This window comes from Rhinopithecus bieti, unplaced genomic scaffold, assembly GCF_001698545.2.
Source record: "Rhinopithecus bieti isolate Rb0 unplaced genomic scaffold, ASM169854v2 scaffold_35903, whole genome shotgun sequence".
NCBI classification, from domain to species: domain Eukaryota; kingdom Metazoa; phylum Chordata; class Mammalia; order Primates; family Cercopithecidae; genus Rhinopithecus; species Rhinopithecus bieti.
In genome coordinates, this window is record NW_016815549.1 from 1,281,024 (window position 1) to 1,307,142 (window position 26,119).

The 26,119-nt window shown below is 54.4% G+C and overlaps 1 protein-coding gene across 2 annotated transcripts in view; it reads right to left on the minus strand.

The window, feature by feature from the left end:
- MAN2B2 (mannosidase alpha class 2B member 2) overlaps window positions 1-20,983 on the minus strand; it is a 47,785-nt gene extending 26,802 nt beyond the window's left edge. Inside the window, exons 1-8 of one of the 2 annotated variants that reach the window (XM_017853392.1) lie at window positions 20,806-20,983; window positions 19,443-19,589; window positions 17,651-17,756; window positions 9,547-9,719; window positions 7,587-7,702; window positions 4,460-4,637; window positions 2,983-3,181; window positions 552-647 (exon numbers count right to left, since the gene is read on the minus strand). In XM_017853392.1, coding sequence (XP_017708881.1) covers window positions 552-647; window positions 2,983-3,181; window positions 4,460-4,637; window positions 7,587-7,702; window positions 9,547-9,719; window positions 17,651-17,756; window positions 19,443-19,589; window positions 20,806-20,943 — 1,153 coding nt within the window. In that variant the 5' untranslated portion in view covers window positions 20,944-20,983. The remainder of the gene's footprint in view (window positions 1-551; window positions 648-2,982; window positions 3,182-4,459; window positions 4,638-7,586; window positions 7,703-9,546; window positions 9,720-17,650; window positions 17,757-19,442; window positions 19,590-20,805) is intronic. The other variant, XM_017853393.1, reaches the window with a different exon arrangement.
- Window positions 20,984-26,119: the final 5,136 nt, after the last annotated feature.

The window sequence follows — 26,119 nt, forward strand, 5'->3', positions numbered from 1 at the left end:
GCAAAGGGCCTGGGAGACCCAGCAGGGAAGAGGAGGAGCCAGGTGGGCAGGACCCTGCTGAGAAGGGCCTTGACCACACAAAGGCCTTCATGTGTAATATGGGCATGGGGAGGCCAGGACAGGCATGCGTTTCAGCAGGGATTCTCTGGGCGTCCAGGGAGGATGGATGGTAGAAGGCAGCAAGGGCTCAGAGACCCCAGGGAGCCACTGTCCTGATGCAAAACAGAGAGGATGAGGATGCCCAGGGCCCATGCAGGAGGCAGGAGGGCTGAACCTCTCCAGGGAGTAGCTGTCTGTCTCAGAAGGGAGCTTCCTATTGCTTCTGCTTTCCTGCTCCTCGGGGTCTGGGATGTGCCCAGATTTGCCTTGATTCCTTGTCCTTCCCCCACTGGTCCTGGACCAGACTGGGAGGGGTGGTCACATGGCCCAGGGGACAGGCCATAGCCTGTGGGTCAGATGGGATCCTTCACAGCTTTGCAGCCATTTTGAGAGTGGGTGGTGAGGCCCGATTCCATTCAGTCTGGCAGGCGCTCCACAGCCTCAGCGATCANTGGACTCTCCGGCATACAACAAGGCGCTGGCTCGCCGGGCCAGCCCCTTCAGTGCGCTGCGGGACGTGTAGAAGCCCGTCCAGGCCTGGAATGGTTCTGGGAGACAATGGAAGACAGTGAGCTTGAGACGGCCTGACCCAGAAGTCTGCTAAGCTCCAGCCCTGGAAGAGCTGAGAAGCTAGGGCTGCAGAGGCAGCCTCTGCCAGGATCACCCAAGGAGGCAGGCTGGGCAGGCAGTGAGCCCAGGGCTTGCGGCTCCCAATTCAGGGCTCCTCCCATAGCCAGACTAGGCACTGCCCAGAAAGCCCCGGGTAGGCCCTGGGCAGGGCGGGAGAGGCAGGCTGCACTGGGGCAGGTGGGGTGGGGTGCTGAAGGTTGGTGATCGGAGGCAAGCCCAGGGTGCCTAGGAAACACAGGACAGCTGTGTGAGCAAAGGGCCTGGGAGACCCAGCAGGGAAGAGGAGGAGCCAGGTGGGCAGGACCCTGCTGAGAAGGGCCTTGACCACACAAAGGCCTTCATGTGTAATATGGGCATGGGGAGGCCAGGACAGGCATGCGTTTCAGCAGGGATTCTCTGGGCGTCCAGGGAGGATGGATGGTAGAAGGCAGCAAGGGCTCAGAGACCCCAGGGAGCCACTGTCCTGATGCAAAACAGAGAGGATGAGGATGCCCAGGGCCCATGCAGGAGGCAGGAGGGCTGAACCTCTCCAGGGAGTAGCTGTCTGTCTCAGAAGGGAGCTTCCTATTGCTTCTGCTTTCCTGCTCCTCGGGGTCTGGGATGTGCCCAGATTTGCCTTGATTCCTTGTCCTTCCCCACTGGTCCTGGACCAGACTGGGAGGGGTGGTCACATGGCCCAGGGGACAGGCCATAGCCTGTGGGTCAGATGGGATCCTTCACAGCTTTGCAGCCATTTTGAGAGTGGGTGGTGAGGCCCGATTCCATTCAGTCTGGCAGGCGCTCCACAGCCTCAGCGATCACCACCACACCATGCCCGCCTGGACACCAGGCCCACCTGGACAGAGCCACACCCAACTTGACTCGGGTGTATCCCTACCCGCTAGATGTAGCCACACCCACAGTCACTACCCCACCCACCTCACCATTAGCCATGCCCACATTAACATGTCTCCTCCTGCCCTGATTACAACCATACCCACATCCATGGACATTCCCCAACCCCTGTGTGTAGCCCCACCTGCCTCCAACGTGGTGTCAACAGCAGGGGCTGGAGACTATGCAGCTCCACTGGTCACCATGCAGACCCAGAGAGGCAGGACTAACCCAGGTCATGGGTGAGTCAAGGCAGTGCCCAGGACAGAATGAGCCCTGCAGCTGGAGTCCATCTGTGGCATCTCTTTGGAAGGGAAATGTTATGGTTTGAATATCCCTCCAAAACCCATGTTAAAATTTAATTGCCATTGTGACTGTATTAAGAGGTGGGATGCTTAAGAGGAGATTAGGCCACGAAGGCTCTGCCCTCATGAACAGATTAATGTCATTGTCATGGGACTGGGATTGTTAGAAAAGCAAGTTCAACCCCCTTGTCTTAATGTCATTGTCATGGGACTGGGATTGTTGGAAAAGCAAGTTCAAGCCCCGTTCTTTTGCACTCAGCCTTCAGTCATGGGTGATGCAGCAAGAAGGCCCTCTCTAGACACCAGCCCTCCACCTTGGACTTCCCGGCCTCTACACCTGTAAGCCAAAGAAATTTCGTTTCCTTATCAATGATTCATTCTGTGTTATTCTGTTATAGCAGCACCCAAAGGGCTAGGACACCAGCTGAGCCCAGCCTCTGTGCTGGGCAGGAGGCTGAGAGCGCTTCCTCTCTTTGAATTTTCACAGCAACCCAATCTATGGACAAGGCACCACAAATGTCCCCCTTCGGAGACAGGGTGGTTTCATGACTTGCACACGGCCAGGGAGTAGAGGCTCACTCACAGCCAGCCCTCTTAGCTCTCAGGCTGTGTTGCTGGTGGCCAGCCCAGTTCTGGCCTGAGGACACAGGCATGATGCACAGGAGGTGCCCAGTAATCACTGTGCAGTAATGACTGAGCCTGAGTCATCCTCAGCATCAGGAAAAGCTTCCTAGAGGAGGTTTATGTGGAACTCATGCAGGAAGAGAAGGTGGCGGAGGCTGCTCCCAGCAGGAGGCACTGCCTGTGCAAAGGCCAGAGGCAGGAAACTGCATGTGTGAGCAATGGTGAGAGGCTGAACCCTGTGGGAACCAGGGGGTGCATGTGGTGGCCAGGACGTCCAGGTGGAGTGAGCAGGTGGGGGCCAGTCTCTGCCCCTGCGCCCCACACAGGTCCTGCCTGGCACCCCTCCAGGGCTTGGAGAGCAGTGCCGAGCAGACACTGAGGTGGGCAGAGGGTACATGGACTATACTCTCCCTGCCACCAAACTACCACCCCAGCCCCTGGAAGCCTGTACCTGTGGAATAGGGCAGGAAGTCATGGTGGTCGCGGACACGCCAGGTGACATTGAGAGCATGCAGGGCACGGAAGTAGTCGCCCAGTGTGGCGTACTGCACTGAGACACCGAGCTCGGCAGCGTGGCTGTTGATGTGGTCCAGCAGTGGGTCCATGTTGGCGAACTGCACCGAGGCATTGAAGAACTGCTTGTCACATCCCTGTGGGGACACGGGAGCAACACCATGTGCCGTGGGAGCAGGGCGCTCGCCCAGCAGGGGTGGGCTCATCACCGCCCCCCACCGGCTGCCTTCCCAGTCTTCAAAGCGGCCAACAGGGGCCCCAAACCAGCTCCCATAGCAGAACCCCCTGGGCATCTTGGTTTTTTTTTTTTTTCTTTTTGAGACAGAGTCTCACTCTGTCACTCAGGCTGGAGTGCAGTGGCTTGATCTCAGCTCATGCAACCTCCGCCTCCTGGGTTCAAGCGATTCTTCTGCCTCAGCCTCCCTGAGTAGTTGGGATTACAGGCATGCACCACCACACCCGGCTAATTTTCATATTTTTAGTAGAGACAGGGTTTTACCATGTTGGCCAGGCTGGTTCCGAACTCCTGACCTCAGGTGATCTGCCTGCCTTGGCCTCCCAAAGTGCTGGGATTACAGGTGTGAGCCACCGCGCTCGGCCCTGGGCATCTCTTGAGGCCCATCAGTGTTAGTACTTATCCAAATCATTATAATTAATGATTACTAATTATTAGAATATAATGATTAATAACAACAATAATAACCATGACTCAGTTACTGACCTTAAGCTTGCCTTCAAAAGGGCAGTCATGGATTAAGAAGGCAGGCTCTGGGGCCTGCCTGACTGGGTCTGAACGCAAATTCCACCCCTTCCTAGCCACCCTGCTAAGGAACTCTGTTGCCTCAGGAAAATTCCTTAACCTCTCTGGCCCCTGGTTCCCTCAACTGTGAAACGGATACCAGCCTGCTTCCCAGGCTCAGTGGTGCCAATTAGATGGATAAGACAAATCTATCCCATGGGGCAGCGCCCAGCACATAGCAGGTACTCACTAAAGGTTAGCTGTGACGATGGCCACGACGTGCCGGGCACCGGCCTCCTGGGAACACTCCACCTCTCACCAAGCCTATGAAGCCTGCTGCCACCCTCCCATTTTACAGCTGAGGCAACTGAAGCTCAGTGGACTGACTCTAAGGCATGCAGTGCCTGAGCCGGGAGCCAGGTTTCCAGCCCAGGTGGGGAGGAGAGCAGAGTGGGAGCTGGAGAGGCCAGTGTGGGTGAGGGTGCTTTTCCAGGTGGGGGAGGGGCTGGTAGAGTGGGAGAGGCCCAGGGGTCTGCAGGGAAGGAGGATGGAGCCACTGGGCTGAGCATGGCCGCCTAGCCGGATCTGGATAGGGTGGCCCTGGGTGCAGGGGCTAGGGCTTGCATGGTGCTCCTTGGGCTGTGTTGAGGGCACAGGGCCTGGGACTCCGCCTTACCCAGGGCCAGAGGACGTGGGGTGTCTGGAACCAGGCGGCCCTCTGCTTCACGTTGGCCACCAGAGCCTCAGCATAGAGATTGATGTTGGCTGGGGTGACAGGCTCACTCATGTTGGGGTACACCCCCTCTGGGGGAGGCTTGGGGAAGACGGCCACGCCATTCCAGTAAAATCCTGACCTGTGCGAGGGCAGAAGGTTAGGGGAGAAGACACGAGCTCTGTGGACAGCCAGGGCTCACGCCCAAGTCCCACATTCTCCCAGTCTTGGCACCTTGGTGCATCATTTCACCCAGAGCCTGAATTCCCCCACTCCATGACCGACGCTGGGCCACAGAAGATCTGTTTGCTCATTCACGCAGGCCAACTTCTTGCCCATCAGGCCCCGGGTCCCAGGACCCCAAAGAGGCCAGGGCCCTGGTGAGGCAAGTGAGGCCCTGGCCTAGGGCACAAAATTTATGGGGGTGCCTCAAATCTTAGTAGTTGAGACAAATGGTATTTTAATGCAGTACTTTAAAAAATTAAAATTAATGCAAAAAAGCCATGAGGAACAAAATGTCAGAGTTTTAAATAAAGACAGGCTCAGTATTTAACATCTTTCTCTGTTTGCCTTAGGCTGGGGTGTGGAGAACCCCAGTTAGTTAAGTGCCTTCCTTGCTCACACTGTGCAGCCGCGGGGTAACAGCCGTGGAACCCTTGTCTGGAACTCTCCAACCTGGGCAGCCCCTTCCAGCATTCCCACCTCTGTTTCTTTTACAGACAGGGTCTTGCTCTGCTGCCCAGGCTGGAGTGCAGTGATATGATCACGGCTCACTGCAGCCTCGAACTCCTGGGCTCAGGCCATCACCTCAGCCTTCCCAGGAGCTGGGACTACCACCATGCTCGACTTATTTTTAAATTTTGTGTAGAGACGAGGTCTTGCTCTGTGGCCCAGGCTGCTCTCAAATTCCTGGGCTCAAGCAATCCTCCCACCTCGGCCTCCCAAAGCATTGGGATCACAGTCATCAGCCACCAGCAGTCACCTCTAGCCTCACCAAGCTTTAGTCTCGCTGGTAGACTGCGGAGCGGGTTGTTGTGAGGATTAAATGTAAGTCATTTATGGAAAGGAGCTAGAAACAGTGCCGGGCACAGAGGAGGGCTGACAAGCGGCAGGGACCGCTAACGAATCCCGGCCGGCGTTCTTCACTGCCTTTGCCTTGCCTGGTGTCTGTCCTCTTCCAAGAGAGGCTAAGCACCTGGCCAGGGCAGAGCATGGATTTGAACCCAGGGCCGTCTGACTGCACAGAGACTAAGGCTGGCTGCTGCCACCATGTGGAGGCTGCGGAGCCGGTGGCCTCAATCCATCGCTGGCTCCACCACTTCTGCCAGCTGTGGGACCTGGGGTGGGCTGCCGTGCCTCGGTTTCTCCTTCTGTAAGATGGAGCACTCACAGCATCTCGGTCAGGGGGCCACTGCGAGGGTCTATGAGGTATCACAGGGAGAATGCTCGGAACAGGCCCTGGCTCATGGTGGGTGCTTGGAACAGCGAGCCAGGAACGTGCATGTGGGCCCACTGCCTACCCTCTCTGCCCCCAGGGGGTCCTGGTCCATGGCTCCATACTCCTGGTCCCCACTCAGTCTTCACCCAAAGCCTTCTGGGGAAGAAGGTGTACAGCGAGGCTAAAATCCCATGTGCTTCTTGACATCTGAGCCTTGAAGGTCCCCAGGGGTCTAGGAGTCCCCTGCTGTCATCTGATAGCTTCCACCAGCAGAAAAGTCCTCTTGTCTAGCTCTTCCACTATCAGTCGGACCCGCTGCACCCCACCTGGTCCTTCACACAACAGTTTCCACCTCCCTGCCAGCTGGTGAACTTATTCAGATGAGCCACTCACGTCCTCTGCAGGAGCCAGAGGGCACCTGCCCTCTTGCTGCTACACAGCTGCCCCTGCGTGTTCAGTCTGCTCCACAGTGCACCCCCATGGGGCCTCGGCGTGCAGGGTGTGGTGATTGTATGTGACAAACAGAAACTGCTGTGGATGTCACCTGTGCTGGGTAGGGTGGTGTGTATTCAACCATCTACCGTTTAGGGTGAGGACCCCTCCCTCACCACGGGGTGAATAGGAGGTGATTGGACAGGGGCAGCTCTGCAAGACAAGGATGAGCAGCGATGTATTCCCGGGGCTCTGCAGGCCCCTCCCTCTCCCACTCTTCCATGCTTTTTTTTTTTTTGAGATGGAGTCTCATTCTGTCACCCAGGCTGGAGTGCAGTCACAATCTTGGCTCACTGCAACCTCCACCTTGCAGGTTCAAGTGATTCTTCTGTCCCAGCCTCCCGAGTAGCTGAGATTACAGGCACCGCTGCCACGCCTGGCTAATTTTTGTATTTTTAGTAGAGACAGAGTTTTACCAGGTTGGCCAGGTTGGTCTCAAACTCCTGACCTCAAGTGACCCACCTGCCTCGGCTTCCCAAAGTGCTGGGATTACAGGCATGAGGCAGCGCACCCAGCGAAGATCTCATCCTTTAAACAATCCTCTGTTGGGACAGGGACTCATAACAAGAAGCAATTCGGAGTCACACAGAACTGGAGTCAAATCCTGCCTCCCCTACTTACCAGCTGGGTGACCCTGATCTGGTCACTTACCCTCTCTGAACCTCAGTTTCCACATCTGTAAAATGGGGTTGATAACCCCACCCACTCTGTTGGGGAGGCTTAAGAATGGGAAACCATGTGTGGAAATGCTTAAGGAGCTCTTGTCAAAAACTGCAGAATAGGGCTGGGCACGGTGGCTCATGCCTGTAATCCCAGCACTTTGGGAGGCTGAGGCAAGTGGATCATCTCAGGTCAGGAGTTTGAGACCAGCCTAGATAACATGGTGAAACTCCATCTCTACTAAAAAGACAAAAATTAGCTGGTGGTGGTGGTGGGCGCCTGTAATCCCAGCTACTCAGGAGGCTAAGGCAAAAGAATCGCTTGAATCCAGGAGGCGGAGGTTGCAATGAGCCAAGATGGCGCCACTGCACTCCAGGCTGGGCGACAGAGCAGAAACTCTTGTCTTAAACAAACAAACAAAAACAAAACTGCAGAAGAGCTGCAGGGGCTGGGCAGACCCTGCTGTCTGAGATCCCAAAGGCACTGCGGAAGGGCACGTACCTATTGGAGAAAGGGATGTGGGACGGGGTGCAGTAGCTGTACTGGTCCATGATGTGCGTGAAGATTTCCTGCTGCTCTGAGAGGGATGGCGACCCTCGCCACACGAACTGCAGCCCCTGCAAACCGAGGAGGAGAGTGAGGCTGGAGGGGCCATGTGGCTGCCCCAGCTCCACTTCCCTCAGCCCCACCTGGGTGTCTCCTGCCTGTCCTCACCTCAGCCCTCCCTCAGTGGTTCAGGGATGAGATCTCCCCTGCCGTTTCCTGTCTAAGACTGGCTGTGGGATTTGCCCTCTGGAAGCCGTGCTCATTCACCCCACTCACTCCTCAATGCAGGATTTTCTCTGCCAAAGCCTGTAGAATCAGCACCTTCTAACTCTGCTTGAATGCCCCCAGGTGCAGGAAGCTCATTACTTCTCACCAAGTGTGCAGTTTATTTTTTATATTTTTTTTGAGACGGAGTCTCACTCTGTCGCCCAGGCTGGAGTGCAGTGGCATGATCTCGGCTCACTGAAACCTTCACCTCCTGGGTTCAAGTGACCGTCCTGCCTCAGCCTCCCGAGTAGCTGGGATTACAGGCGCCTGCTACCACGCCCGGCTAATTTTTGTATTTTTAGTAGAGACGGGGTTTCGCCATGTTGGCCAGGCTGGTCTCGAACTCTTGACCTCATGTGATCCACCCGCCTCACTCAGCCTCCCAAAGGGCTGGGATTACAGGCGTGAGCCACTGTGCCCAGCTGCAAATGGGGTCTTTACAGAAGTAATCAAGTTAAAATGAGTTCATTAGGGTGGGTCCTAATACAATAGGATGGGTGTCCTTAGAAAAAGGGAAAATTGAGACACAGACATGCACACAGGGAAGATGATACGGGGCACTGGGAGAAGCGGGACATCCACAAGCCAAGGAGAGAGGCCTGGAGCAGCTCCTTCCCTCGCACCTTCAGAGGGAGCATGGCCCTGTCGACACCTTGGCCCTGGATGTGCAGCCTCCAGAACCATGGGACAATATGTTTCTATTGCTTAAGTCACCAGTCTGTGGTCCTTTGTTATGGCAGCCCCAGCAAATGATGACACCATCCCATAAGGTTGCTGTGAGGGTTAAAAGAAATGCAGGATGAAGGTAGGCACCAGTGGCTCCCGCCTGTAATACCAGCACTTTGGGAGGCTGAGGTGGGTGGATCGCTTGAGACCAGGAGTTTGAGACCAGCCTGGCCAACATGGTGAAACCCCGTCTCTACAAGAAACACACAAAAAATTTAGCTGGGCGTGGTGGTGCTCACCTGTAATCCCAGCTACTTGCGGGGCTGAGGCACAAGAATCGCTTGAACCCGGGAGGCAGAGTTTACAGTGAGCCAAGATTGTGCCACTGCATTCCAGCCTGGGCGACAGAGCAAGACCCTGTCTCAAAAAGAAAGAAAGAAAGAAAAGAAAAGAAAAAGAAATGAAGGATGAGTAGGGCCTGGTACCAGGCCTGACACTCCCAAGGGCACAACCGAAGGCAGCGTCTACCAAGGTCGTTGTTGCTACTTAAGTATCGTAATAGTTGCCCACAAACCTGAAGAACCACAGCATCTCTGCTAACTGTTCTCCCAGCTAAACACGCCCTGCCATTCCTCTGGTTGTCAACCCCTGCTTACTGAGTGCCATTCTGCTCTAGTCCCTGTGGGAGGCCCACAGAAGGGGTCAGCCCTGCCTCAGGCCCAGCTGATGGGGATAGGGGTCTGGAAGCAGGAGGCAGCCAAACTGCCTGCAGCTCTGTGAGAAGCTGGGCGTACAGGGAGGGGGGTCCTCCTGGTGGGGGAGGCTACAACAGCAAAGGCTAGGGGACAGCCCCGTGGTCTACGCAGCTGTCAAGAATTCCCGAACACTCTGGCATAGAGCAGCAGCTTTCTACCATGCTCTGATCCAAGGAAGGAAGGGAGGAGCAGTCGCTGGGTAGCAGCAGGCACGGCACACCACTCACCCGGGCCTCCTGCATGGCTGCCTTCAGGTCGTAGTCGATCCGGGAGCCGAGGTGAGCGTTGAAGCCTGCCAGCGCGAATAGGGTGGGGGTCGTGGCAGAGGCGCCAAATGGGTCAACGTGCCAGGAGAACTGTGGCCGGATCCCAAATGTTTCATAGAGAAACCCGTGTCCTTCTGCAAAGACAGCATCACCCTGCTGGTGCCTGGAGGGTGGGCCTGTGCTTCCCAGCCCCACGCTCACCCAGGGGAACCTGCCTGTCCAGTGGGTTGCAGTGCCAGCAAGGTCATGCTGAACTGCAGAGGCGAGGGTGTTAATTATTAACTTTTAATCATGGTGAAGTACATATAACATACAATTTACCACCTTAATCATTTCTAAGTGTATAGTTGAGTAGTGTTAGTACATTCACACCGTTATACAACCACCACCACCATCCTTTTCCAGAACGTTCTCCTCTTCCCAAATTGAAGCTCTTGTCCTCATTAAATACTAGCTCCCTCTGCCCCTCCCCAAGCCCCTAGCACCCCCATTCTACTCCCTGACTCCATGAATTTGACAACTCTAGATATCAGTGGAATCACACAGCATTAGTCCTTCTGTGACTGGCGTATTTCACTCTGCGTAATGTCCTTAAGGTTCCTGCATGTTACAGCATGTGCAGGGGTGAGGATTTTTGTGTGAACTTGGATAGAGCACTGATTTTGATGATGCTATGGAGGTCTTGGACATCACCAACAATAAAAGGTTAAAAGTGAACTTCAAACCTAAGTGTGTGGTGGTTCAAAAGATGTCCAAGGCCAGCAATGTGGCTCATGCCTGTAATCCTGGCACTTTGGGAGGCTGAGGTGGGAGGACTGCTTGAGCCCAGGAGTTTGAGACCAGCCTGGGCAACAGAATGAGACCCCATCTCTACACATGCACATAAAATTTTAAAAAATTAGCCAGGCGTGGTGGCACATGTCTGTAGTCTCAGGTACTTGGGAGGCTAAGGTGGGAGGATCACTTGAGCTCAGGAGGTTAAGGCTGCAGTGAGCCATGATCCCACCACTGCACTTCAGCCTCGGTGACAGAGTGAGACTGTCACAAACAAACAAACAAACAAACAAAAAAGAAAAGACATCCATAAATCATTGCTACTTCTTCAAGAGATGAGGCTTAGGGCCTAGAGGGTGGCCAGACTCAGTGACTCACTTCTAACAAACAAAAGGAGGCAGAAGTACCTGTGTGTCCCTGAGGCGAGAAGGTGCAGGGCATGTAGCTTCTACTGTGGCCGCTCTTGCCTGCTCTCCTGGGTCACTGCTCTGGGAGGCCAGCCGCTGTGCCATGAGCAGTCACATGGCAAGGCACCAAGGCCTCCTCTCACAGCCATAGGAGCCAGCCTGGAGTAGACCCTCCAGCCCCAGTCCAGCCCTCAGATGTCACTGCCCCACCTGACTCCTTGACAGCAACTTCTCAAGAGGTCCTGAGCCAGAATCCCCTGGCTAAGCCACTCCTGAGCTCCTCACCCATAGGAGCTGTAGATACGAAATGCTTGTTTTCAGAAGCCCCTGAATTTGGGGGCAATTTACTACATGGAAATAGATCATGAATACAAAGGGCTCCATGCCAGAATCACCCAACCATTCATTTATTCATTTATTACTTAAGAGCCACCGTAGTAAACCAGATATTGGGTTCAGTGCTGCAGGGAGAAAGAAAACCCCAGACTTGTATAAGGCATTGATTAATGTTCCCCAAGTCCTTCCCCGAAATATAATCTTTTTAACACCTTGAGAGATGTTCACTTTAAGACTGGTGAACAACACCTCAGAGAACTCTCATAACTGATCTAGAGTCCAACTGCCTTTCACTGACGAACTCGCAGTCCTGGGGACCCTGGCTGAGGCTCAGACGATGCCTGGGATGCGGGGAACAAGCAGCGGTCAGACCCATGAGTAAGGCCAAGACAGGGCAGGGGGTGACTGTGGGAGGTGAGGGGTGGGGCTGGTGTCAGGGGCACAGCGGAGGTGACAGGGGATCAGGAAGAGCTTGGACTAGGATGTGGGCGGAGGCTGTGCATGTGTAAGCAGAGGATGGAGAAGGAGCAGCCAGAGGGTCGGGGGAGCACAGGGGGAGTGCTAGCTGCAGGATGAAGGAGGGCAACAGCACAGCGCTGAGAGGAGCCAGGAGCTCTGGAAGGTGCGGCCTCGCACCAGACAGGGCAGCCAGTGGGGGCAGGCTGACGGCTGCCAAGTCAGCACCCCTTCTTCACTGGCAGAAACTTCCCTCTGTTCAGGGGGCACTATGCCCAGCCTCAAGGGATGAATCACAGTTGATCTAAGCCAAATGTGGCACGCTCACTCCCTCCTGTCAGATACTTGTTCTCTCAGTCTGTCTGCCAGCTGGAGGAGCATTGTTAAGTAATGAACTGGGTGGGAGGCCATCAAGCTGAGCCGGCTCCAGGCCTCGGGGGTTCCTCCGTCAGCAAACCCAAATCCAACTCAGTGTAAACAGGAAAACAGAACTTAAGCTTGACCCATCGGAAACTGCCAACCAACCTCTAATGAGGGACTGTTTACTGTAGGCAAATGTTTTTTTTGTCTTACTTTCAGGAGCACCTTATAGAAGTTTCTCCCTCATATTCCCTTAGTGGAGCCCTGAACGGCTCACAGTCTAGTCCTTCCTGATTCAGGAATCACTGTTGGTTCAAATAAATGCTAACATTTGAGCGTGTCTGTTTATCCAACAGAATAGACCATGGGTATAGAGAGCCCCCTCTCTTCCTTTTACTGCCTTGACTGTGGTGTCTGGTAACATGATGCCTGCAGCTATGGCAGCCATCTTGTGACCACAAGGGTAAGGACATGAGAATCACAGATATCAAGGTACTGCAGAACCAGTCCCAAACTATCCCCATCTTGTTAAGTAAACAGTAAATGTTCTTAAGACTCAAGTCGCTTTGTTACAAGTAGTTAGACAAGCATGAGTCGGGCAGGGGAGGGCTCTTCCCCCACCCACTAGGAATGTTGGGTGATGGTTTGGCAATTATCATATTGCCTCTCTAAAAGTAACAAATTGGCAGCCAGCACTAGGGAGAGGGCATTTCCTGATGGTCCACACCTGTTGCACTAACGTGTTAATTGAATGCAGGTGCCAGGGAGACACAACATCCCAGGCATGTGGATTAAGAGACAAAATGGTGGAGTTTGACCTTCCAGGGGCACTCCACTGGAAAAGGGAAGAAAGGGTCAGATAGGCATGCATGCAACTTCCTAAACACACTGCGTGTGCTTACCTCCCAAGGGTAAGGAGGTCACTGTGCGTGTGGGTAGCCCAGCCTAAGGGAAGAATCATGGGAAAGGGGACCGACCTATAAAGTCCTAGGATCAAGGATCAACACAGCACTTGACCTTCACGTGCCCACTTGGGACTCTTCCAAGCATACTTTCCTTTCTTTCTTGTTTTAAAGCCTTTTTAAATAAACTTCCACTTCTGCTCTGAAACATGCCTCAGTCTTGTTTTCTGCCTTATGCCCCTCAGTTGAATTCTTTCTTCTGAGAAGGCAAGAACTGAGGTTGCTGCAGACCTGTACGGATTAGCTGTTGGTAACTTGGGTACCTTCCACCAGTAACAGCTTTACTCAGGTTTTCTGGCCCTCTAGCAGAGAGCATTCCTGAGACTTCAGGGTGATTCATGACCAAAACTGTTAATTGGCCTCTGATATACATTCTGTCCTTCTTCCTTTTAGTATCAGAACCACACACTCCTTCTTGGTTTCAGCAGGGCACATGGACTCCCAGCCAGAGACTATATTGGTCAACACAGTGGACTCCATCTTAAAAAAAAAAAAATTGAAGAGACAATTTAAGTGTGTTTTTAATACTGCTGGGGGCCGGGCTTGGTGGCTAACGTCTGTAATCCTAGCATTTTGGGAGGCCAAGGTGGGCAGATCACTTGAAGTCAGGAGTTCAAGACCAGCCTGGCCAACATGGTGAAATCCCCATCTTTACTAAAAATATGAAAATTAGCTGGGCATAGTGGTGCATGCCTGTACTCCCAGCTACCCAGGAGGCTGAGGCATGAGAATTGCTTGAACCCGCAAGGCAGAGATTGCAGTGAGCCGAGATTGCGCCACTGCACTCCAGCCCGAGTGACAGAGTGAGGCTCTGTCTAACAACAACAACAACAACAACAACAACAGCAACAACAACAGCAGCAGCACTGCTGGAAGGAGTCAGACAGACCAGAGAAGGTGGAAGAGAGTCTGTGACACAGGAGAGGGATCGCTGATTGAGTGGGAGGGGAGTGGGGTTGGGGTGCAGGGCTTAGAGCTTGGGTTTGAATGGCCAGGACAGCAGTGGTCATCCAGGATGGCCCAAGGTGTCTCCTTGACTCTCGCCTGGACCCTGTGCCTCTCAGCAGCTCTGAGGCGGGAGCTGGGCTCTCTCCCCTCAGGATAGGGGCGGGGGTTCTTTCCCGCTGGCACCTGCCACTCTGCTGGGAAGGTGTCCCTTCAGGGAGGGGCACGAAAGCTCTTACCCCTGGGGGCTGCTGCCCACACCCAGCTTTTCCCTGTCACTGCAGTGCTGGGAACAAATGCTTTTCCCCTCACTAGAAATGTCACATCTAAAATTAAGGTGGTGTTGGCGTGCCTGCCGGGAGCAGGAGTTGGGGAGGTAAAGGCTGGAAAGGTGAGCTCACGGGCAGGCCCGGCGTCCCAGGCCCTGGCGGGCAGCCAGGCGTGGGTCTTGGTTGAGGAGATGCTTTGGCACCCCAGATACCCCAAGAAGAAGGTTAGAGGTCTAGAGGCTGCGCCAGCCTGATCCTGTCTTCCTTTGCTGTCCAGGGCCTGTCCTGAGGCAGGGGCTCCACCAAGGTGAGATGGAGATGAAGGGCCTGGAAGCAGTGAGGGGTGATCCAGCCTCTCTCACTCCAACATATCTGAGAAAACCAGCCCAATGTGGACACAATTCACAGCCAGAATGCCTGGCACATCTAAGATGGGCGGTCTGAAGAGGCCACCCACACACTCTTCCCCCGCCCTAGGGACTACAAGTTAAGGCAAGAGCCCAGGCCAGGCACACGTGGGCTTGAGCGCCAGTTCTGCTCCCTACTGCATACAAACCCCACACCTCTCTATACCTCAGTTTCCTCATCTGTCAAATGGGGCTGTGAACAGTACCACCTGCTACCAGGCTGTTCTGAGGCAACTAAGAGCACATAGGAAAGCGTTTGGCTCAGCCATGAGGGAGACGGGCTCCGCCACAAGTAACCTTCCCGACTTGGCTGGGCTAGAATCAGATCTGGGTCCCATCACTTAGCTGGCGGTGGGCACATTTTGATAGCATTTGAGCCTCAAACTTCTTTACGAATAAGCATTTGTAAGATTACCCATCTACCAGATTGCCCTGAGGACAGAAAAAAATACGTGTACATCTTGTACCTAGAACAAGGTGGTTATCATGAAAGGAACCCACGTGTCCGTCCCCTGAGAGCCCCATGAGCTTGGACAGGTTTGGAAATGGAGCCTCACAGCATCTGCTCTCTCTCATGTCTCTGGGGGCTCTTCCTGCCCCAGAGCGACACAGCCTGAGGTTCCCTGGGGCTTCCAGTTGCCAGGGCAGACCTGCAGGGTCAGCACTGGGGTATCAGCACTTAGGCATGGTGGGCTGAGGCCAGAGGCGAAGTACCCCAGCGGTGGGTACCCTCAGGGCAGGGCAGTTCAGCGCCCACCCCTTGCCCAGCCTTGCCCAGCCTTGCCCAGTGAGCAGTGCTCTGGGCCAGACCGTATGCTGGGTGCTGAGATGAGTCAGATGGGGGTCCCTGCCAGGGGCATCCTGAGGTTCAGTGGTTGGGGGGGAGGTGACACAAAACTGCAGAGACTCAGGTATTTCCCACGGGAGGGGCTTCTCAGCTGTGTCTTGAGGAGGAGGGTAGAGAACGAGGGGGAGCACTGCATGAAATGGCACAGGTAAGAAATGGCCCCAGAGCCTCCTCGCTGGCGCGGGGCAGGAGGCAGGTGGGGGACACGCCTACAGCATCACATGTGCCCTGGCAGTGGGTCTGTGAGGGGGTGTGGGGGAAGTCTGTTGACGGATCCCTTGCCCATACTTCACACGGGGGAGTGAAAGAGCAGGCGCTGTGGAGTCAAGGAGCCACAGCAGGCGGCTGAGGGCAAGGTGCTCACTCTGAGCCTCGCTCTCCTCCCCTGTTACCTCTGGGCCTGTGAGAATGCATGGGGACAAGCAGGGGCTGAGCTTCTGGCCGCAGAAGGAGCTCTGTCTGTAGGGCTGTGTCCATCACACCTCCTTCTCGTGGAAGGGCAAGTCTGGGGCTTAAGCAAAGTCCGGATGTAAGGCAATAAGAAACTGAGACAGGGGAACACTCCAGATTACAGAAGAGAAAAGGGAGAGTGCCAAAAACATCCTTTGATAACACTGCACTCCGCCTGGATGTTTTACAAATGGGGAAATCAGGGCCCATGCTGTAGTGGAGTGACTGTGGACTTGGAGCTTCAGTCCCTAGGCCTGGACTCAAGTCCTGGCCATCTGCCCTGGAAAAAGTCACTGCGTTTCTTTGGGTCTCAGTTTCTATGTCTGCAAAATGAGACTGGGCATCACCATGCCTCACCATCAGCCTGCCAGTAGGATTGGCTGGGGTGTCACTGTGAAAGGCATTTGGTAAGCAGTGGGTAGAGTGCCCCACGGCACTGTGGGTGTTGGTGCTGAGGACGGTGGACACGATGGTGAGGGACCTGGTCGTGGTGGTGGTGGTGATGATTGTGGAGGTGATGGTAGTAATGGATGTGGTGATGGTGGTGGTGACAGTGATGGGTAGTGATGGTGGTGATCATGGTGACAGTGTTTTGGAGGTGGTGGTGGTGATGGCAGTGGTAGTAACGATAGCAGTAGTGGTGGTCATAGTGGTGGTGAAGGGTCATGGTGATGGTGATGGTGGTGGTGGTGGTAGTTGTGGTAGTTGTGGTGGTGGTGGTGATGGTGGTGGTGGTGGTAGTGACGATGGTGGCAGTGGTAGTGGTGGTGATAGTAGTGATGGTGGTGGTGTGGTGGTGGTGATGGTAGCGGTAGTGATGGTCTTTGTGGTGGTGAAGGGTGGTGGTAGTGATGTGGATGGGTGATGGTAGTAGTTAATGGTCATTGTGGTGGTGAAGGGTGGTGGTAGTGATGGTGGTGGTGGTGGTAGTGATGGTCATTGTGGTGGTAAAGGGTGGTGATAGTGATGGTGGTGGTGGCAGTGGTGGTGGTGGTGTTGGTGGTGGTGGTGATGGTCACTGTGGTGGTGAAGGGTGGTGGTGGTGATGGTGATGGTAGTGGTTGTGATAGTAGTAGTAATGGTCATTGTGGTGGTGAAGGGTGGTGGTAGTGATGTGGTGGTGGTGATGGTGGTAGTGATGGTCGTTGTGGTGGTGAAGGGTGGTGGTAGTGATGGTGGTGGTGGTAGTGGTGGTGGTGATAGTTGTAGTGATGGTCATTGTGGTGGTAAAGGGTGGTGACAGTGATGGTGGCAGTGGTGGTGGTGGTCGTGGTGGTGGTGGTAGTGGTGATGGTAGTGGTAGTGATGGTCACTGTGGTGGTGAAGGGTGGTGGTGATGGTGGTGGTAGTGGTGGTGGTGGTGGTAGTAGTCATGGTCATTGTAGTGCTGAAGGTGGTGGTGGTAGTAATAATGAAGGTGGTGATTGTGATGGAAGGCAGCAAACATTTACTGAGCATTTACTAGGGAACCCACATCCTACCAAAGTGCTTTATTTGAATTATCGCAATTTAATAGTCACAACAACCCTTTGAGGTAGGTATTACCATCAAACTCGTTTTATCTATGAGGAAACTGAAGTTACATTCCTTTCCAGGGTCACAGAGGAGGGAATTGGCAGAGCCAGGATATATTGAGACCACCTGACTCCAGAATCCATGCTCTTAACCCCCATGTTCAACTTCCTCGGTGAGGCATGAATACGGCACTAGCAAATCACTGTTTTCACTGGTTAACATTCCCCCACCCCACTAAGAGGGGCAGACAGAGCTCAGAACCTGGGGGTTCCCATACCGTGTCCCAGTCCCACTGGAGGTCCTGAGGGACCCTGAGTGCAGGGTAGGGTGGCCAAACCTGTGAGCTGCAGGATCTGGTCATCAAGGTGCGTCACAGCCTCGTCATGCATGACCTGGCCTCCGATGACAAATTCCAGGCGTCCTTCTTCTAGGAGCTGGCGGACCTTGACATGGGCAGGCAGAGAGAAAAAAGCCAGTTACAGCTCCTGAGCATGGCTGGGTCTGTGGGGGACACGCTTACAGCGCCACTCCCTACCCTTGCTTACTCTGCAAAAGCAGGGCAGTGTCTGTCCTGGTCCACACTGTGTCTCCACCACCTAGAAATCACGCAGCCCTCAGGGGGCATTTGAGATATATATTTGTATATATAAGATTTTCTGAAATCTTATTTTATTAAATAATTCTAAACTTTAGAAAAGTTTCAGAAATAGAACAAACAGCTCCCATATCCTTTCCCAGGGTCCACTCATCACTACCGTTTTTAACCTATTTGCTTAACACCCCCGTCTCTACACACATAACACCTTTATTCCACCTTTGCTGCTAACCAAGTTAGCAACAGCATGCCCTTGATGCTACGCACTTCAGTATGTGTACACACAGCTGTTTATAGGTGGTGCCTTTGGTTTGTTGCTTAAGGTACACTATTTGTAGACCATTCACTCAACAAATGTTAACTGAGCACCTAGTACACAACCGGCACTGTTCAGGCACTGGGGGTTCAGCAGTGAATGAAGCAGGCAAAAATTCCTGCCTCCAGGGAGCCCCGCCACAAGTTTCCTGCCCAGGTCTTCACTGGGCCATGCAGGCCATGCTTCTCTTTGAGGGCTAGGAGACAGACCACTGGGTTTGGTGGGGTCCACCTGAAGAAGCATGGGCCGCCCACAGGATACTCTGGAAAGGCCTGCCTTGAGTCAGGCATGCCGGGCCCAGAATCCCACCTGCCGCTTACAAGCTGTGTGACCGCAGGCCAGTAGCCTGCCCTCTCTGAACCTGGAACATCTCTTTAACTCAAGGTAACAACCCCACTATCTGGCAGCATCAAGTGGCCATTGGATGTCCAGCTCCTTCCCGTGACTCTGGTGGGACCTGGTAGATACCCTGCTCTCTCTTCTCGGCTTCACTCCCTTGAGCAAGTCGCTTGGCGTCTCTGAACTTTATGTTCAGCAACTGTTCTGAAGGCAGCTGGATACCGGGGAGGAAACTAGGAACCCCCGAATATCGTCCTGGGTGCTCACACCAGGGCTTCAACCTTGGCATGACCTCTCTGCAATGGGGCGATCACCCCCGCTTAATGGAAGTGGAATGTGCGGTTCACAGAGGCTAGTCGTGTCCCCCGGTGCGGGGGCAGGATGGGACCCAGGCTGCCTCACTGTGCAGCAGGGACTCTGACTCTCCATCCTGTATGAAGTAACCTGCTGCCTACCCTCGAACCACAGGGACTGTCGCACCCTCATCAAGGGTCATCAGACCCCAGGCCCAGGGGGCCAGGCAACTAACACAAATGAGAGAAGAGGGTGAGGGCTCGGGGACACCAGGGATGCCTGGTGTCAGAAGGCACTGCTGACTTAGTGCCAGCTGGCACGGAAGTGCACACCTGGGTTGCCAGAGCTGGCAGTTTTTTCAAGAATAGACAGAAATTCAGGATTAAATTGAAAGCAATCTCTCCCAGGCATGGAACTGACCATAAACTTTGATCTAAACAAGGCTTGTGAACAGCCCGGTGGGGTTTTGGCCCCGTGGTTTACGCCAGCCTGGCCCTGGCCCTGGCTAGAACTGCCCCATTGAGTTTTCCGCCTGGGTCTTCGCCAGGCCACTGGGCCAGCTGAGTCACCCGGTGACCTCGTTACCTGGTGTTTCTGCTGGTCCGAGGCGACACCATCCCACCACAGCCGGAAAAACTCCTGCTCTACCGCGATGAACCGGCGCTGCTGGCCACGGGCCAGCTCTTCCACCACTGAGGTGTAGACATTGGCGGCGTACGCCTGCATGCTTTCCTGGGGGAGGGGACAGCATCACACCAGCCCCTGTCCAACAAGACCAAGTGTCCCTGGGGCCCCTGGCATTCGCTGGGTGTGTCTGCACAGAGCTGGGTGTCTCTGTCCTTCCTTCCCTGCTGCTCACTCACCACACAGCTATTAGGCACCCGCTCCACACCAGGCTCTCCCCACTGGATGGGATCGTGCTCTCCTGGGGGAGAGGGATGGGGAAACAGACACCCTGCATGGGCAGAGACACGTGCCCTCCCAGCCCAGGGGTCAGGGACAGCTTCCCAGAGGGGTGAGCAAGCTGGGCCCTGAGCGTGCAATTGGGGGGTTGGGCCCTGAGTGTGCCATTGAGGGGCAGCACAGGAAAGTCTTAGGGCCCACTGGGGGTGTGGTCCAAAAGGCCTGCTGGGTCTGAAATGATGAAAGCTGGTGCTGAGAGGAGCTCCGCAGGCTGTCCCTGAGGTCCAGCCGTCTGCCTCCCCAAGGCTGGGAGCTCCAAGGACCAGAGCTGCGGTGTGTTCCCGTCCGAGTCCCCAGGGCCCTGCACTCGGGGTGCCCACAGAGGGCTTAAATGAATGGAAGGAGCACCGAGCAGGGAGCCAGGAGGCGTGGGACTTATTCCCGGGTGACCTTGGGCAAGGCACCAACCCTCTCTGGGCCTCGGTTTCCTCCTCTGGAAACTGGCTGTAGTGGGCATGCTTCCCCTACCCTTCACAGATGGGGAAACTGAGGCTCAGGGACCAAAGCCCCTCGCCCAAGATCCTGAGCACAACCAGGAGGTGACCATAGGTCCACCTTCACCCCTGTCCTGGGGTGCGGAGAACGCTGAGCTGGCTTCCAATATTCAGTCCCGCAGGGGACCAGCCCGGCCCCTTCCCAGCGGGCACCTGACATCCACCTGCTCTGAAGCCAGCCCCACCCTCTCCTGCTCCAGGCTTCCCTGGGAAATGGGTTACTGCTGTCAACCCCCACGCCCCTCCCCAGCCGGGAATGCAGGGGCCCCTCCAATCTGCAACACCTCCAGAAGGGGTAATGGGGGTTCAGAGGCAGGAAGTGACTGGCTCGAAGTTAGCGACGCAACCAGTCAATAGCAGCGTGGGGTCCTGAACCTACTGAGCCTCCTTCTGCGACGGCATCGGGCCCCGGGACACAAACCCACACTTGGATTCCGCGGGGAGAGGGAAGCTGCAGCCTTGGGGGCGCGCGGGGCGTCGTCGGCACCTACCTGCACAGTGTAGACCCAGCCCACGTCCATGTGGCTGTGGGGCACCACGAAGGCCTGGATGGGGTCGGCGGACTGGACCCCCGGCGGTCGCAACAACAGCAGCGGTGCCAGCAGCGGCAGCCAGCTAAGCTGCCCCATCCCTGCGGCCGGCCGGGAAGGAGCCTGGCCTACTTCCGGGTTCGCGAGGGGCGGGGCGACCGCGCGGGCGGGGACGCGGCCCATTGGCTGCGGGCGGGGGCGGGGCCCATTGGCTGCCGGCTGGACGCCCACTCCCGGAAGCGCGGGAAGGGTGAGCTGGAGGCGCTGGGCCCGCGGGGGGCAGGGCGCCTGCTCTTTGCGGTTTAGCTTTCCATCCCCGTCTCCAGCTTCCTGGCCTTCCCCCCGTCCAGCCTTTCAGCCCCATCTCCCCAAAGCCTGCCAGACTTCCCCCAACCAGAGGAGACCCCTCCTCGCCCAAAGCCCACACTCTGGTGGTGCCTCTCGGAGCGTGTGCCTCTTCGCAATACCTGCTTCCCACCCTCTGGACTCGGCTCCGGGATTCAGAGACTGCCGTTCAAAATTCAGCTCAGCACGCACCCTGTGAGCTCTGCCACCAGGAACCTTTCCTGACGACCCTTTCCTTCCTCTCCCTCCCGTCGAAACCCCCATCTGGGCGGCGCCATGGGGGACTTGTTATGGGACTGTCTCCTTTTTTTTTCTGGACAGGGTCTCACTGTCTCCCAGGCCGGAGTGCAGTGGGGCGATCAGGGCTCACTGCAGCTTTGACCTCCTGGGCTCAAGTGATCCTCCCACCTCAGCCTCCTGAGTAGCTGGGACCGCAGGCGCGCACTGCCCCGGACAGCTAATTAAAAAAAAAATTTGTAGACATGGCGGCCTCACCATGTTGCCCAGGCTGGTCCCAAACTCCTGGGCTCAAGGCATAGGAGCGCCTCCGCCTCCCAAAGCGCTGGGATTACAGGCGTAAACCACCATGCCTGGCTCAACTGTCTCCATTTTAAGGAGGAGAACTGGCTTTCAGAGATAGTACCTGACTTGCCCGAGATCACGCAGTTAGTGGAGGAGCCAAGACAAGCTTTCTGGGTTACTGGATGGTGACCTGGGGCCACATGGGTAACCTCGCTGAGCCTCAGTGAAATGGGGCAGATAGAGGAGCTGTGAACAAAGTGAGGATGCCCCCAGGCTGAGAGCGTGAGCACAGCTCCCCTTGCCTGCACTCAGGGGAGGTGCGGTCACCTTGGTGCAGCCTGTTGGGGACTGTTGTCTGGAGCCAGCCCTGTCCACTATTCCCTGCCCCAGAAAGCAAGGGTCTGTGGCTTAGGGTTTACCATCTGAGAACCACATGGCTGTGCCCCTGCCTGGCGTTTTCTAGCGGAGCGAGAGCTGCAGCTCTGAGCAAAAGTGCTGGTCCTCTTGCCCATTCATGTAACAAATGGAAACCAAGAACAGGTTTTCCAAGCAGGTCTGCCTCCTCCTGTTCTGTCCACCCCCTCGGGACCCCTGCATCCCCATAACCTCAGGTCAGATGCTCTGAGCCTGATATGGACAGTACTCACTAACACATATCCCCATGGCCAGCCAGGCTCACAGCTGGACTCCACTCTCCAGCCTCTGCATCCAGGTGCGGCCATGTGGCTAAGTGCTAGGCAATGGGTGGGGGCGGGTGCTGTGCTCCTCTTCCAGGCTGGCCCCTAACAACCTCCTGTGGGTGAGCCCTGCTCTCTTCCTCACCCACTGCCCCAGTGGAGGGCACTCCGAGGATCTCAGGGAGGTCAGAGCCACCAATGGAGGCTCTGAAGAACCACATGGAACTATGAGGTACCCAAAGAGCTGTGACAAGAGGGAGAAATAAGCTTTAATTGTGTTAAGCCACTGAGTTGATCAATAAGGCAGTGTCACAATCTTTGGCAGACTGTATTTGCCAAAGATGGGCTCCACGACATTACCCACCCCCCCAAGCTCTTTGTGGGATTTGGTTGACAAGAAAAACCGTACTCTGTAAAATATCTCAAAAGGTTTATTCTAAGCCAAATATGAGTGGCCATGGCCTATGACACAGCCTCAGGAGGTCCTGAGAACAGGTGCCCAAGGTGGTTGGGCTATAGCTTTATACATTTTATGGGGACAGAAGTTACAGGCAAAGACATGAATCAATACATGTAAAGTATACATTGGTTTGGCCCAGAAAGGTGGGACATCTTGAAGTGGGTGGGTGGTGCTTCCAGGTCAGAGGAGGATTCAAAGATTTCCTGACTGGCAATTGGTTAAATGAGTCAAGCTTTACCTGAAGAGTTGGAGTCAGCAGAAAGAAATGCTTGAGTTAAGACAACGGGGATGTGGAAGCTAAGGTTCTTGCTATGTAGATGAAGCCTCCAGTTAGCAGGCTTCAGACAGAATAGATGTGCAAGTCTCTTGGGACTTTAAAAGGTATCAGACTCTCTGGAAAAGAGTTAGTAAGGGAAGGAGATTCTCTACAGAATGCAAGTTTCCCCCACAAGAGATGACTTTGCAAGGCCATTTCAAAATATGTCAAAGAAAATTTATTTTGGGGTAAAATACTTTGATTTCCTTTGGGGCCTGCTCTCTGTCGTGTGTTGCTATACTAGAATCATGTTACAGTCGGTATCTGATTGCTACAAAGCGTGTTCTGTCAGTCTTAGGAGGATCTCTATGTTAATGTTAATGCTGGTCAGTTGTGCCAAAACTTAAAGGGAGGAGGCTGTAATGAGGCATGTATGACCCCCCACTTCCCATCATGGCCTGAATTAGTTTTTTTGGTTTCTTTGGGGTCCCCTTGGCCAACAGGGGGTCCATTCTGTCAGTTGGGGCTTATAATTTTATTTTTGGTTTACAATATGATCTTGACATTCTTCCCTTTGGGAGATAGGGTCTATGTCTCCTCCCATTGAATCTTGTTTATTTATTGTTTTTTATTTTATTAATTTTTGTTTTTTAGAGATAGCCTTGCTCTGTTGCCCAGGCCAGAGTGCAGTGGTGGACTCCCAACTTACTTCAGCCTCAAACTCCTAGGCTCAGGTGATCCTCCTGTTTCAGCCTCCTGAGTAGCTGAGACCACAGGTATGTGCCATCATGCCTGGCTAATGAAAACTTTTTTTAAATTTTAGATATAATATCTTGTTATGTTGCCCCAGCTGATCTTGAACTCCTGGGCTCAAGGCATCCTCCCACCATCACCTCACAAAGTGCTGAAATTATAGGTGCATGCCACCATGCCCAACTAATTTTTCTTTTCCTTTTTGTGGACAAGATCTCTCTGTGTTGCCCAGGCTGGTCTGAAACTCCTAGCCTCAAGGGATCCTCCCAAAGTGTTGGGATTGCATGCATAAGCTGCTGTGCCTGGCCCATGGGTGGGCTTGTGACACACTTATTACAAAGAGAATGTAGTGAAAGTGGTACTGTGTGGCTTCCATGACATCCATGTTCACTGGAACACTCATGCGTGGAGGCCTGAGTTGCCCTGTCAGCAGTCCAACTACCCTGAGGCCACCATGCTGTGAGGAAGCCCAACCAGCCCACATGGGGCAGACCACATGGAACAGCTCAAGATCGCCATGCTGTTTCAGCTCCAGCCCCCCATCTGACTACAACCACATGTGAGACCTCATGTCATTTTCTCTCCCGCCCACTGTATCACAGCTGTGTAGGTTTCATTTGTACTTTCCTCAAGGCTCTTGCATGAGCTCTTGCTTCACTTAGTCTCAGGCTTGAAGCTGATACTCACAACCCCCTTCTGAATTACTCTTTCAGATCCCTTTCACCCTCAACTAGATCCATGCTGGACTAGATAGCTTACCTGGTGGGTTGCCCCAGATCCTCACCCCAGTGAAACTGAGCCCCTGGTGACCATTCCCTTCTTGAACCATAGCTGCTCACTTGCCTATTTCCTGACTACATCAGGTGAAAGAGTCCTGAGAGACACCCATGGGCGTGGCACACAGTCTTCTCTGCTTCCGTTGTGTGACAGCAACCTTACCTCCTCTGATGGTTCAGGTCAACTGCCCCTGCTCGATGGGTGACTCTTCCTCTGCCTACTGGTGTCTTGGCATGAGTAGCCTGGCGTGACTGGTGTCGCTTGGTGGAAGCATTCCCCCTTTGGAAGCCAGAACCTCTGAAGCTGCAGACTCCGCAGTTGTGTGGACAGGAAGCACAAATTCTCCAAGTAGGTCACTGAGAGTGATGCTAAATGAGGCTATTCCTGCTTCCATTGTTTGGTTCTTAGGTCCAGGTATTTTACCTACTGGGGACACCGTGTACTGGTCATTGACTTGGGGTATACATATACCTTGGAGGATGGTGCCCTTGCTTCACAGGTGGCACCTCCAAGTTGGTGCTGTGGCTGGAGCCTTCAACTGGCCACTCCATTCCCCCATCAGCCAGCAGTCTCTGGGTGGTACAGCACATAATAGGACCACTAGACACCATGGGTGTGCCTGCGGTTGCCCCTCTTTTGCTGTGAAGTGGAGCCCTTGGCCCGATGTGATGTTACACCCTCACTTTGGACTCTAATACTGGAGCAAGCTAGCCACCATGTCATGAGGACTCTCGAGCCATCTGTGGAAAGGCCCACCTAGGGAGGAACGGAGACCTCCCACCAACAGCCGGCACTGTCCTGCCAGCCTGGGCGTGAGTGCCTTGGAAGCAGGCCCTCCAACCCAGGCCCGGCCATTCCCGAGGACATTCTGACTGCAACCTCAGGGAGGCCCATGAGGCAGCAACACACAGTGAAACCACCCTGGATTCTTCACCTGCAGACACCGGGGTGATCATAAACATCTATTGCTGCTTTCAGTCACACTTCTTGAAATATTTGGGTATTTTCCCCTAGTGTCTGGTTACCTGAGTCAGTGAGCATCAGTCCTGTTGGGGAAGGAGTAGGGGATTCCCACAGGCCTTTGTCAGGATGTTGCAGAGTCCTTCTTCCCGGAAACACGCTTTTCCCTTCAGTGGATGGGATTTGGATTTGAAAACTGGCTCAGGTCTGGACACTGGGTAAGGGATCAGGATTTCTCTTTGGGGTGGCTGCTCTCAGCCTCCTAACCCCGTCTGCCTTGATTTGTCCAGAGAGGATGGGCCAAGTCTCACCTGTGTCAGCCATCCATCTATCTTGCCCCTAGAGCGCTTCTCTCTCTTCCTTTCTTTATTTCTTCCTTCCTTCCTTCCTTCCTTCCTTCCTTCCTTCCTTCCTTCCTTCCTTCCTTTCTTTCTTTCTTTCTTTCTTTCTTTCTTTCTCTTTCTTTCTTTCTTTCTTTTTCTTTCTTTCTTTCTTTCTTTCTTTTCCTTTCTTTTCTTTCTTTTT